Source organism: Colletotrichum navitas (genome assembly GCF_030913465.1).
Source record: "Colletotrichum navitas strain CBS 125086 chromosome Unknown LY79scaffold_21, whole genome shotgun sequence".
NCBI lineage: Eukaryota > Fungi > Ascomycota > Sordariomycetes > Glomerellales > Glomerellaceae > Colletotrichum > Colletotrichum navitas.
This window is the reverse complement of record NW_026850567.1, coordinates 227,577-239,944: the sequence shown is the minus strand read 5'-3', so window position 1 is coordinate 239,944 and position 12,368 is coordinate 227,577. Positions and strand designations below refer to the sequence as shown.

Below are 12,368 nucleotides of genomic sequence, written 5' to 3'. Positions count from 1 at the left end.
GTTGGGGTTAGAGAGGGGGAGGACGACAAACGGACGACTGCGACCTCGGGCAGGTTTCGGTGAGGGAGGATGACGGCAAACAGCTGAGACTGGTGTGACAGGACCACTGCATCATGGCGTTCTGGAGATATCAGCAGCATTTACTAGGCTGGGTCGGCACTCGGATTGACGTCTTTCTCATTCGTGGCGCCTGACGAAACTGGGCCTCCGTTTTGGATCTGTATTGTATGGCTTGAATTTGTCCGACTGTACGTCGCCCAACGAACCACAGGTGAAAGAGTCCCATTCACGTCCCGCTGTGCGACTTACCCTCGTTCGAGACACCGAGTCAAGGTACTGTCCACTATCAGGCCGATCGCCATCTGGTTTTCGAGATATGAACAAGATAGCGGGCAATGTAGCATCGGTTCCTGCCGAGGATCGGGCTTTTCAATCTCTACATCACCTCTTACCGTCGTTTCTCTATCATGTGCTTCGTTGACCGGCAACCGGTGTTCTTGCAGACCTAGCACTTGCGATCGGATGAGAGATTGCGATGGGGTGGGCGGCTTCATGATAGGCCACTTCTGCCTCGACCGTGGTTGTTGCCGAAGCAATCGTTTCTGCCGCGGCCGTGATACGTAAGATCGACGCACAGATAATTTAACAATATACTAACAGCTTCGATTTATTGCATCGCGGTGTTTATGGCCGATAGGAGGAGCTGGTTGCAGACCCCTTCCAATACCAGGGCTGGATTGCAGAGACCAGCTAGCGCTGGTGTTACGAAGATAATATGGTAGTGAGTTTTCAAGCTAATTGCCTAACGTTTCCTGGCTAAGCCGCGTAGAGTGGGTGATTGAACTAAGGCAGGGTCCTGACTGCAACAAAAAAGGGATTGAGTACGGTGATATGGGTTTTTTCGGCATGCTTCGGTGGCAAGAGCCTATGGTTCTCGCGGACTCGTGAAGGCATCTGTCTGGTTGTCACCAACTGTCTCCTTAGGCTCGGGTACATCGGGCTCAGACTCCGATGTCTCAAGTACAGTTTACTCGGGGTTGTCGCGAGGAAGGGGTTGAGCGAGTCATCCAAATCGGGCATTGGTCAAGCCTTCTGGAGAGACGCTCGTGGGACTTTGACGGTCTCCGGTGTCGTGAATGTCTAGCCGTCCATCTCCGGCGTCGTTCGGAAGCAGCTCAAGTCTCAGTCGGCGTGGACTAGTGACCAATTTCTCGTCGAGGTCGAAAATATGGGAACGTTTGATAGGTGGACTTATAGTGATGTGTCGACATTATGTTACCATAATAGTAGGTGGGTACTAAGCGTCGTCTTACTTCCTACAGTATGAGCATACTCGCTTACCTGCACACATTGTCACCCAGCCGCTGTGATTGGATGGATGTTTACTGGAGGCGGCAAAAGTGAAAGTTGCGGCTAGTATGGATTGAATACACAACCCTCAGATTACGAGATCGAAGTGTAACAAGAGAATCATAACTCACTTCAGTCTATGGCTCTCGCAAACTGAGCTATGTTTGCCATGATCCGCGGGCGGACAAGCACATCGTGAGTTCATGGAATGACCGCGTGAGCGGGCCGCGCGCCTCGCAGTGTTCATTCAGGGCCGAACAAGCGACCCGCGACGATCAAGGACATCTATGATTGATTTATGATTGAGTTTTCTCCCCAGCATAGAGTTTGGATTCGTTATTCGCCTTGGTCATAAATGACCAATATCACTAAGTTGGTTTCGTACCATTTCACTGGTCTAGCTTCACACTGTATGTACTGACTGTTGGGTAGAATGTGCTGACGGGATCACGGAACATTGCTGCACCAAGCTGGACGAGAATACTTGTACCCCCAGCAATTAGTGTTCTTGCATCATGTGAGGGAAAAGGAAATAAGCGTACTCAAGCTTGACCTTAGCTACTACTTACTTAATTATGCCGGCTCTCCGTGCCTCCGGAGTGTTTTCCGAAAGTGGGATATTTCTGGCAGGCTGGTGATCCGAATACTACCGGAAAATCCCACGTATACCAAAGAATTCTCAATTAGCATGGAAAAGCTAGCTGTGAGACGACTAGTAGTATAGTTCGGGACCTAGGGCGGCCAGGAGTCGATTAACCCGGTACATCAAACGACCCACCATCGGACCGGTTTGCACTTAATCCCAGGTTCTTGCTTGCTACAGTTCGCCTCCACTGGCAACAGCCCTAACCTGGGTATCGCCTCGGTGATAAAGCCCAACGGAGTAGCAAGGACCATCATGGGCGTTGTTGTGCCTAGTAGTATTACCGATGAGCAGGGTCTACCCGTGAATGGCCGCTCTGGTGTAGCGGTCTTTGTCATGCTGGTGGCACCACTGTTTAGCTGATCGGTGATGGGGTGTTAGGGTTATCACTTTGCGAATGGTAGTTTGCCATTGGGAGGTTAGGGGTTACATGTAAATACAAACATCGGACGCTTTAGTGCACCGGCTCTGCATGGCGGCCCGCCCTTCGATCCTTGGCAAAGCTGGCAATGGCTTTCTCAAACCGTGGAATAAAACGTTACCCAGGGTTTCATCCCGTGCATCAGGAAAAGATTGTTCATAGCTCATGGTCATCGTAGACCCATGACTCGAAAGTTTAGTTAGGTACCTAACTAGAAATGTGTCGGCCTATCGATAGCATTTTCAGGCCCATGTATTTATTCGACGGAATACGTCCACCTTTCCTTGTATGGCCAATCTCGGGCAGGGCAGGATCGGCGAGGAGTTAGGTCAAGAAAGTGGTTGCACTCTGGTAGGCAATGACATAGCTCTACCAATTTTTGTAAGAGGAACAAACATCGTTGTGAGTAGGCATACGCATATGATAAGCAAACGCCAAGCTTTTCGAGCATGATCAGACAGCAAACTCTGTCCTGATATGGAGAATTATAAGTCTAAAAGGATGACACGGCTCTACAAGTAAGCATCTTCAGATCGCTCAGACGGGCGCATGCTCGCCCCGCGGCCACCGAAGGACATGGCTGGATTGGCCTTGTAATTGGTTTGAGCTGTAAAGTGTATGGTAGGAGGTGCTTGGATTCTGCTGGTATAATAATAACAGCACATTCATCGTTAGAACCCAGTTCCTCGGTGCAGGGCGTGCTGCAACTTAGACTGGGACCACGTCAACAGAAGATACCCTCGCTCCATGGGAGTAGTCTGACTCAGCAGCAGGGGATTTAATACAAGGACAAGCCCATTGTGGCGCCCAGCTGTCCAATGGCATTGAGCCTGCCCCTTAGACTACCTTACCCGAAAAGTGCGAATACGATAGGAAGTACGAAAGGCTCCACGGAACAGGTACAGGTTGTACCCCCTCTATTGACCGTTCTTCAATCTTTCAACGGTACGCGCCAACAAGGCCTCTGCGTACTTTAGCTACTAGGCCGGACCAGCTTCACCGAGGTTATTTCTTGCGGCAAAGATGCCGGCCTAGATCTTGCGAGCATCGACCTATCGTCTCGACCCTCGAGATCCTCCGCGCCAATACACCGAACTCCTCGGACAAATGCCGAGTACGAATATGCAGTCGAACCCGTCCAGACGTTCCCACCCAAAGACTCGAACTGGTTGTAAGACCTGCAAGACAAGGAAGATCAAGGTATGCGCACGCCAAATTTTTCCTTGGAACACGCGCAACTGGACGGCCTATAACAATGGCGATGGGCTTAGAGACGCCTGTGCTAGTATTATTACTGGACTTGGACCCGGCGAAGCCGATGGGATGGCTATGTCGGCGTCGGTAACCCGCGTACGGCCTTGACGGCTAACGTACCACCTCTAGTGCGACGAACAGAGACCGGCATGTAAAAACTGCATCAAGCATGGCGTTGCGTGTGGCTTTCTGGCGTCCCCGTCGTTGGATCCGATGCTATCCCTGTCTCAACATGCCGGCGACCTGAACTTCCTCGATCTCGAGCTGTTGCACCACTATTGCAACTTCACCGCCCATACTCTTTCCGAGAACCCTCTATTGCGCGAGTTTTGGCGCATCAATGTTGTCAAGTTGGGACTTGAATGCGACTACGTCATGCGCAGTATCCTCTCCCTATCGGCTCTCCACATTGCGCATTTGAACCCGGAAAGGAAAGATAGCTTGCTAGAGAAGTCCATGGCCCATCACGAAATGTCGTCGCGGACGGCCGTCAACTTGATGCAAAACGTACAAGACGAGAACAAGGCACCACTGTTTATCTTTTCAGTCTTGACCATCTACATCGGTAAGAGATTCGCATCTGGTGGATGGCATTAACTTGCTGACTTACCATCGGCCGCCAGTGCTTGCAAACTCCCGGTATCTGAACGAGGCGCCCTTGGCCAGCTCAGAACAATCTCCCGACTGGATCGTCTTGTTCTGCGGGACAAGGTATCTGGTCGGAGAGCCGAATACAAATCCCCTGATTTCCCCAATCATTAGCCGAACAGTAGCGCACTTCCAGTTCCGAGAAGCTCCATGCCATCACACCCATTTGGGAGATCTGGAAGCCAACATCAATGCGTCGGAGAGCGACGACGGGCTTCTGGCTATATACAACCACGCCATCAACGAGCTCTACAAATCATACGGCGTGTTCTATGGAAGCTCAGAACCACAAGACATCATCAACGTCTTCATCTGGATAGCCATGGTTGCCGATGACTTTCTCCCCCTCCTGCGGGAATCAAGGCAGAAGGCCTTGGTCATTTTCCTGTATTTCTGCATGCTTCTCCGACAGCTACGCAGCCAGTGGTGGCTAGATGTTTGGGCCAGCAATCTCTATGCAAAGACGTATGAGCTGCTGGACGAGGAACATAGGTCTTGGATCAGAGATCCAACAATCCAAAACCCCGATATTTGCCTGTGAAAGCCCCTCGCTTTGGACCTGTGGTCTTCCCAGCGGCAAAACCGCCACAATTGCCACTCACTGCCGGTAAGCCGTCGTGAATGGTTCCACTTTGGGTTGCAACGGCTTCTTCGTGTCGGTCAGAGAATCCGACGACGGAAAGCGGTGGGCTGTGACTGAAGCCTCCCGTCCCCTGAGAACGTTTCCCAGCAGGGACGAGCTACCGCTGAGCCCTAGGTATTCTATCGCTTTGTCGAATACTTCTACTCAAGGTGCTCAAAGAAACGGCACCAAAAAGGCCGGTATGTTTGCCACCGCGGGAACAGTATCCAAGGTATAGTGGCAGATTTGGCGAGACCAGATCATCGCAGCCGTCTTATCGGTGGCCAGAGACATGGATGATGCCTCGACGCCAACAATGACGAGAGCCATAGTGTAGAAAGCGCGGAAAGGGCTTCGCCAAAGGCTGGTCGCTTCGATCGCTACGGTGGCTGGGTATCTGCATCTTCAGTGGTGGAAGAGAGCCGTCGTGACGTTGGAGACATCCGTCAAGTCGCCTGGAAGCCGCCGACGATGACTATTTGCTAACCAGCGTCATAGAAGCCAAGTTCCTGCGGGCCAAGCTCGTTCCCCTCTTGTCTGCATCATATATGAACCGATGCTGTCACTGGCAGAGGACTCGGTAATATGAGGCACCGAGAGTTGGGGTGATGTTTCTAGCTCGTGCGGGGTTCGAATGGGTTGATCGAGAATTGTGATGATCGGTGAACAGTTTGGATGCGAAGCCGGCGCGTTCTGAAACCGCTCGGAGAGCGAGACCACCAATGACCATTAGGTCGCATTCGTCATCGTCTTTATCCGCAACTCTCGGTTGTCTGGAACGGCTAAAGATCAGTATGCGAGCAAGACAAGGGGTGGCCGCAGAGACTGCCTCGCCGTGGATGTAGTCAGGGGAGCTCAAGGCGAAAATACCCAAGTAGAGGAAGCTTTGGACTTGGCCTTGACGCAAACGTCGAAGCTAGGTCGAGATGACCAAAGCAACATTGAAAATAGTGTCAGTCACCAGGGGCAGCATCTAGCAGGAGAAACAAAGGCTTCAAGCTAGCTAGCCAGGCAAATGCGGCTGTTTGCCCGGCGCCTTTAGTCGCGTCGTGTTCGTTCATGTCAGCCCCGCTCCGAGGGAGTAACTGTCCGAGGTATCTGAAGCAGAGGGCCAATAGGCGTGCATTAGATGGCAGCTAGTCAAGCGATCTGTACAGTGCTTCCCTTGTAAGCAAACGACATAACGACGAGCGAGTTCGAAGAACCAAGTGAAGATAGGATGGGTAAACGGAAGAGAGACGTCGAGAAAATGAAACGGATTCGAGGACCCTCTTTAATAGAGCAGTTCCCCTTTGTCTCATAGGATGAAAAGTGCGCAGTGCATGCTGCCAGTCAGGATTCTTGCATGTCTCGCATTTAACCGAATCCGAGGGGATCGGACACTTCGCCAATCGCCATCACGTGTATTGTGTATGCCTAGCAAAAAGAACTGCGAGGCTTAAGTGATCGCTATTATGAACTACGACTGCAATATTATGCTTGCGCCACGTCTATGGAAGCCAAGAGGGTCCGGGCTACTCGTGCTCGCATGCAGCAATGTCCTTGATGCGGTTTAGAGTAGTGAATGCATTAGCAATGGTTGAATATTTCTCTTCGCATATTAGTCAAAAGACGAAAAAACAACTCATGCTTTCTTTGTGTCTTTAGCGACTCTTAGCTGGCAGATGGTTTGCAATAGGAACGGAAATTTCCCAGACCAGTAAAGTCTTGAACTTTTGACGTCGTGTTCACTCAGAGCGAGTCGTATTAGACACAAAACATCGCGTCATCGACCCTACTATACTCGAGAAGTCATGGCTGTCTTGGACAGTTGGACTTTGGGCGGAACAATCTAAGAAATTGACATCTGTCCTTTTGGATCGTCATGGTCTTTCAAGAACGTTGAGGCCAATTATGATATGGCAGATCAAATTTGGTGTGTGATCTGGAGGCAGCAAGAGGCCCTGTGAGACATCGGCCCATGAAATGGGCTACCTATACCGAAGATTTACAACCCAGCTAGCACCTTCTTAGCCCTCAGGATCTGCTCCCGCAGACTCACCAACTAGGGATGCACTGCTGACAAAAAGTCGTGCACCGTGACGAGTCCTCCCCAGAGAGGACGCCGTCACCACAAGCCGCCAGAACTTGGGCGGGAGTCAAATGGTTCCTTGGGGGGAGGTTCCATGACCTTCATAAATGCCTGCAGCGGCCATGTCTCAGAAAGAGTCGGTGAGCCTAGGGCTGACATTGCATGATTTACAGGTGATGATTGTGATTGCTGTTGCTTCAGTTATTATTTATAATGGTCGGTTTCATGCGTATATGGATGGTGAATGTAGTCTTTCCGCTTTTGCCAGAGGTAGTCAGTTTCCTGGTTATGTCACATTGTATGTAGGCACTCGGCGGTGCAGCTCAGAGGTGTACCAACTGAAAATGCATCTTTGTACCTCTGCTCATCATCTCATGCTAAGTTCGTCAAGAGCGGACAGGCAACAATACCATGATACTCCGTACCTAGCGAAGTGGGACTCCTACAGTCGATTAAATCCCAACTTGACTCAGATGGAATCCGGCTAAGGTATAGGAAACATGCAGAAAGACTTATCAGGCTAACCGAAATCATGCCCTTTCGAAAACGATGTCGTCTACGCTTATACATCAGGCCTGGAGCGTCAAACTTATATACCTACAGATAGCAGCACTTATTTCGGCGTTTTATGCTTCTTACTCTTACTTCACTCTCGTTCTGCTTCACAGTTGACACGAGTTGCTTCGTTGTATGTTCCGTGATACTCCCCGAGGCCTGCTGCGCTTTTGCTCAGCACCAACGCAGTCCATTGCCTCACTATGAGCGGTCAACTTTCACCCTAGCTCACTTCGCTCACCCGACGCCTCACTCTCAAAGCAGCGTCAGTGGGTGAGACTCTAGAGAGTATTGAGCGAAGGGTTCATGGAATATGTCGCCATGCCTGCAACGCCCAGTCATTCCCTACTGACTCTTAACTGAGACCAATCCCATATTGGCCGCTTTTACACCTCACCCATGGCAGAACGACGCACACCACTTGTGCATCAGTGTGGGGCTATGGCGGGAACCTTGAACTTTATTACGGCAAGGGCTTGATTGCCTACACTTCCATGAAGTTGACCGTTGTCATCGATTCCCACAGGTCCGGTGCCAACCTCGAGGACATCAGCATGTACTTCAACCAGAATCAAAAGAGGATGCAAATCTCCAAGTCCGTCAGCTATGCATATACCACATATATTCGAGAATAACCTGCTTATGCGTGCTTGGTTGATCAACGAACATAAGAGTAGTATCTCAGGTAGCTATCATGCTACAGACGTTGACATTACCCGTCTGGAACGTAATCTTTGCGGAAGTTAGTTTAATGAATGAATACGGTAAACTGTCATCCTCTACTCCTCCTGTAGCAGGGCTTTACTTACCAAATACTGCACAAACGATGCTCTCCGATATATGCCATCAAACTTGGTGACAACTGACGACAAGAAGCAGAAATTGTAGCGAACCAATCGGCGCCAAGCTACCTACATCTACATAAACAAGTGGCTCGGAAATATCTGTCGAGTCGCATTCGCTGAGGCGTTGAGACGATTTAAAGCATGTTTGATTAATCGCCGCCATTGTGTCCCCCCCCCGGCTGTACATGCAAGATTTCGTGAACCCCGGATTCATCCCAGTGTTCGGAGATGGAAGATCAAGTTTATCACATTCCTACCATCCACTCCTGTTGCCATATCTCAAGTACTGAGGAGTTGCAAGCCTGATTCGAATTGCGAGACCCTAAACCCGTGGCGGGGGGGTGCGTGGCTCTCGATTGACTTTTGGAATGGTTCAAATGATTGACGTAAAGGTGTGACGCCGATCGACGAGATAATAACGGCAACTAGCTTACTCAACAGCCGCCAGATCGGGTTCCTGAGTGACTCGTCGACTCGACCAGTGCGGGGTCAACCGTCCGAGAAACTGTCTCCAACCACGCCGACCAAATGACCATTCCGGATACCGATATCATATTAATTCTCCCCGCCTCCGGCAGATGAAACCATTAATTTCGGATAAGAAATGGCTCGAGAGTCGGATACATACTTGGAGAACCTGCCGACCGAGGTCCTGCTCCAGATACTGACACAGATCACCGACATCCACTGTCTCTGGAATCTCCTCGCCTCGTCACCAGCAGCAGGACGGGTGTTTAATCAATACTGCGATGATATCTTCTGGCCTTCTGTCCTCGATGGCATCATACCACCACAGACCCAGGATGTCATACGGTGTGTAGTCTCCCTCCGCTCTGGTGCTTTCCGAAACACACCGTTGGATCAGCTCGCCGGTAAGATCAGAGATCGCGAAGCCGGCATCGTGCTCGGCCAGAGCTCGGAGCTGGGCTACAGCCTTCCAACCATAGACACGACAGCCAAGCCTTCACTGACGGTGATGCGGTCCATCTTGGCAGTCGCTACCCGGATACACTCCCTGAGCCGACTCTGCATCGGCCATTATCTTGCGACCCTCTCCGCCGCCAAGGCCGGGGGTCGGCTGGGTACCGCGCCAGAAGGGTTGACCGACGGTCAGCTGTCGTGGGTGGAGGAGCAACGTACCATTCGCGCTTTCTGGCGTGTTCAGCTGGTGCACGAATTGAATCTCGCAGCGCGCACGTCGAAAGTACAGTCTTCTGATGAAGGCGCCGGCACACCGGGAGAACTTGATGTCGAGGCATTTTACGACAGCACCACGAGCAACCTCAAAGTTGCGTATCACGAAGTCATGACGGCGTTAGACTTTCTCAAAGAGAGTGAACTTGGGAAAGCCCCCGGTCAGACCACAGCGTTGAAGCGAATGCCGTCGAAGAATCATCCGGGAATGAGCATCTCGCCATCGACTGCAAGAATGCCCCCCGACCCTGCCACCCGAAGGTCGTCTTTGGTACTGCCGGCGGACGGGCTCTGGATCGTGGACAGCATGGGAAGGAATGCACACTCGCCAATCAAGTATGCCGGTTTCGGGCCGTACAGGAAGATGGGATTCGCGATCTGGGATCGGGAGAGGCTCGCGAGGCTGGGGCTGGCCAGTCCGCCAGGTCATGGCCGCGTCACGGGCCTGGGGTCCTACTTTTCTTTCTGGCTGAACCTTCTGGACACGCAGGAGATGTCCCGTGCCGAGGAGCGGATGCGGGAAGCAGAGTGTCGTGGTGGGCGGCTGGACCCGCTGCAACCCATGATACAGGATAACGCGTCCTAAGGGGATTGACGAGGACCGTTAGCCCAAGCATACTGAAACTGTTAGCCGCTCCTTATGCATTCGTCCCTCAGGCTGAAGAGTCAGCCAGGTTGTGCTTACTCAGTCTCAACTCACTCGCTCGAAAATGCGATATAGCTGGCAAACAGCTGGTGCCAACTGTTCCACTAGCCGTCCTTCACTACTTAGGCTCTAGCGGAACTAGGATGCACGACACTATCCGTACACGAAGAGGGGTTACTTTGACCAAGCCCGGCTTGCTGGGAATCCGCGGCGAACATGCTATCTGAGGTGAACCACGTGTTTGTCGCGTGTAGCATCCCTGCAAGGACGAGGAAACATAACCCCCGGTTGCGACACCTGGCCCTGCTGATCTCATCTCCAAAGGTCTACTCGGCGCGCACAGCGGGAGGCAGCCGTGGTCGGATACAAGAGAGGAATGCTGCCTGCATGGGAGCGCTCCGACGGGCTAAGCGCCCTGGGTCCGGCGAGGCGGTTCCTGAAACCAGCCACACTCGGCGCGCATCTGCCTGGGTTAACTTTAAGTGACTGAAAGCTTGCAACGAGGTTCGCTCTGCCGGTGACGGACGGGGGGATGGACTCAAACTTCGTATCTGACACGCGAGGCACGTATGTGCCTCTGTAAACATGGGCCGAGGCAGCAGCGTTTTCTGCATCTATATTAATCGTGCACGCTCGTCCGCGTCGCCCCCATCCGCCAGGGCCGAATTGTTCTTCCTCTTCTTCCCCCGGACAAAAACAGGACACATCGGCCCACCCCCATTAGGGACTCACCGCTGGTGCAGTTGTTTCCCGCTCCGTTTTGTCTCGAAACTCGTGCCAACTGCCGTCTCGCACCCACCCTCCCCTCATCTCTCTCCGACATGGATCCCATCCGCGCCCGTAAACGACCCACTCCGGGATCGGGGACAGTACAGCGGGTCCGGCCATCCGCCCGCCAGGTGTCCGAGACGAGGCCGGACCAGCGCGTTGGCTTCACGGACCTACCGGCCGAAATCCACCTCCTCATCTCCCAGCAGCTCATCTACCCCGACGCGCTCTCTCTGAAGCACACCAGCAGCTACTTCTACTACCTCGTCGACACGGGCGTGCGCCTCAAGGTGGAATGGCTCATGGAGCGCCGCATGCTGCACCTCGAGTGCCCCAATGATAGGCGGTGCGACCTCGGCAGTGACCTTCGCTTCTGCAGAGGCAGCGTACCGTACGTACTCACGGCGGCGCTTTCGCATATTTTTTTTCCCCTCTCCGTTTCCTTTCCTTTCCTTCTTATGACGTTCGAGCACTGACCTTCCCCCCCCCCCTTTCCAGTCTTCTGATGCAGAGACGGCGAGAACACATGGAGTGCGAGTCGAGACCGGGCCTCGGCTGCCTGGTCTACGGCACGTCCGTGTGCTCCCACCGCCGAAAGATCAGCGCGCGATGCCAACGCTGGCTGAGGCGCAGGCTGACGGTGGAGCTGTGGTGGGTTCTGCTCGCCCTGCTGCCAGTCGTCCTGTGCTGGCTCTGGATGGGCGATGTCGTGGCATGGACTCCCGGAAGCACTACAGGTTTGAGCCCTTCGCCATGACAGAGTCATATGATTCGGCGACGAACTGAAAAGCTTTCAACGGGGGCGTCTATTCTTATCTCTCGCCTTTTTCAGAAAGGGAATGCACAAGGCGTCGTGGCATAGTATATTCTTCTTAGATCCTTGTGATAGTTTGCCTGGTACCTTACTTGATGGGTGTCTCAAGCGCTAAGTGACTCTATTGGAATGATGAAGGCAGGCGTTCAACATCTCATGCATTGAACGCTGTATATGATTGGTTTACACACTTTGGCTGCTGGTTTGTTTGCATCTGACTATCTAGATCTAAGCGTTTTCTGTAGCCGTTTTTTTTTTTTGTCGTCAGCTACTTGTGATGAACCCCCCGAATTCCGCTGGGAAACTGCTTGGAAACAATGTAACGCTTTGCAAGCATCTTTCAGCTAGAGTTTAGTAGTCCCTGAAGACTTCCTAGTCTGGTTTGTAGATATAGTCGCCGTTTGTGTTTCGCGTGCAGGGAGTGAAACCCATCTACTCTTGAGAGCACGAATTCCAAAAGGTTCGCCATGAGTGCTCTTCACGCAAAACCAATAACACTGTCATTCACCTACGTGCTTCAAGACCTCAAAGGCATGG

General features: G+C 52.2%; 4 protein-coding genes across 4 annotated transcripts; 3 read left to right on the top strand and 1 right to left on the bottom strand.

Annotated features, from left to right (window-relative positions):
- Positions 1 to 1,703: 1,703 nt before the first annotated feature.
- On the bottom strand, positions 1,704 to 2,492 carry LY79DRAFT_550075 (uncharacterized protein). The gene has a single exon (XM_060557535.1). It carries the CDS (start codon positions 2,329 to 2,331, stop codon positions 2,116 to 2,118), a length of 216 nt encoding a protein of 71 aa, XP_060415402.1. The 5' UTR covers positions 2,332 to 2,492; the 3' UTR covers positions 1,704 to 2,115.
- A 733-nt stretch (positions 2,493 to 3,225) lies between these two features.
- LY79DRAFT_684263 (C6 zinc finger protein) lies at positions 3,226 to 4,857 on the top strand (the record flags this gene model as incomplete). The annotated part of the gene is made up of 3 exons (XM_060564624.1): positions 3,226 to 3,755; positions 3,812 to 4,233; positions 4,292 to 4,857. The coding sequence occupies exons 1-3, from the start codon at positions 3,670 to 3,672 to the stop codon at positions 4,855 to 4,857; spliced, it is 1,074 nt and encodes a 357-aa protein (XP_060415401.1). The 5' UTR covers positions 3,226 to 3,669.
- A 4,156-nt stretch (positions 4,858 to 9,013) lies between these two features.
- On the top strand, positions 9,014 to 10,189 carry LY79DRAFT_578807 (uncharacterized protein; the record flags this gene model as incomplete). Its single annotated transcript, XM_060559977.1, has 1 exon — positions 9,014 to 10,189. One exon carries the CDS (start codon positions 9,014 to 9,016, stop codon positions 10,187 to 10,189), a length of 1,176 nt encoding a protein of 391 aa, XP_060415400.1.
- Positions 10,190 to 10,725: 536 nt separating this feature from the next.
- Positions 10,726 to 12,204, top strand: LY79DRAFT_550063 (uncharacterized protein). Its single transcript, XM_060557534.1, has 2 exons — positions 10,726 to 11,408; positions 11,516 to 12,204. The coding sequence occupies exons 1-2, from the start codon at positions 11,071 to 11,073 to the stop codon at positions 11,772 to 11,774; spliced, it is 597 nt and encodes a 198-aa protein (XP_060415399.1). The 5' UTR covers positions 10,726 to 11,070; the 3' UTR covers positions 11,775 to 12,204.
- The last annotated feature ends 164 nt before the right edge of the window (positions 12,205 to 12,368 follow it).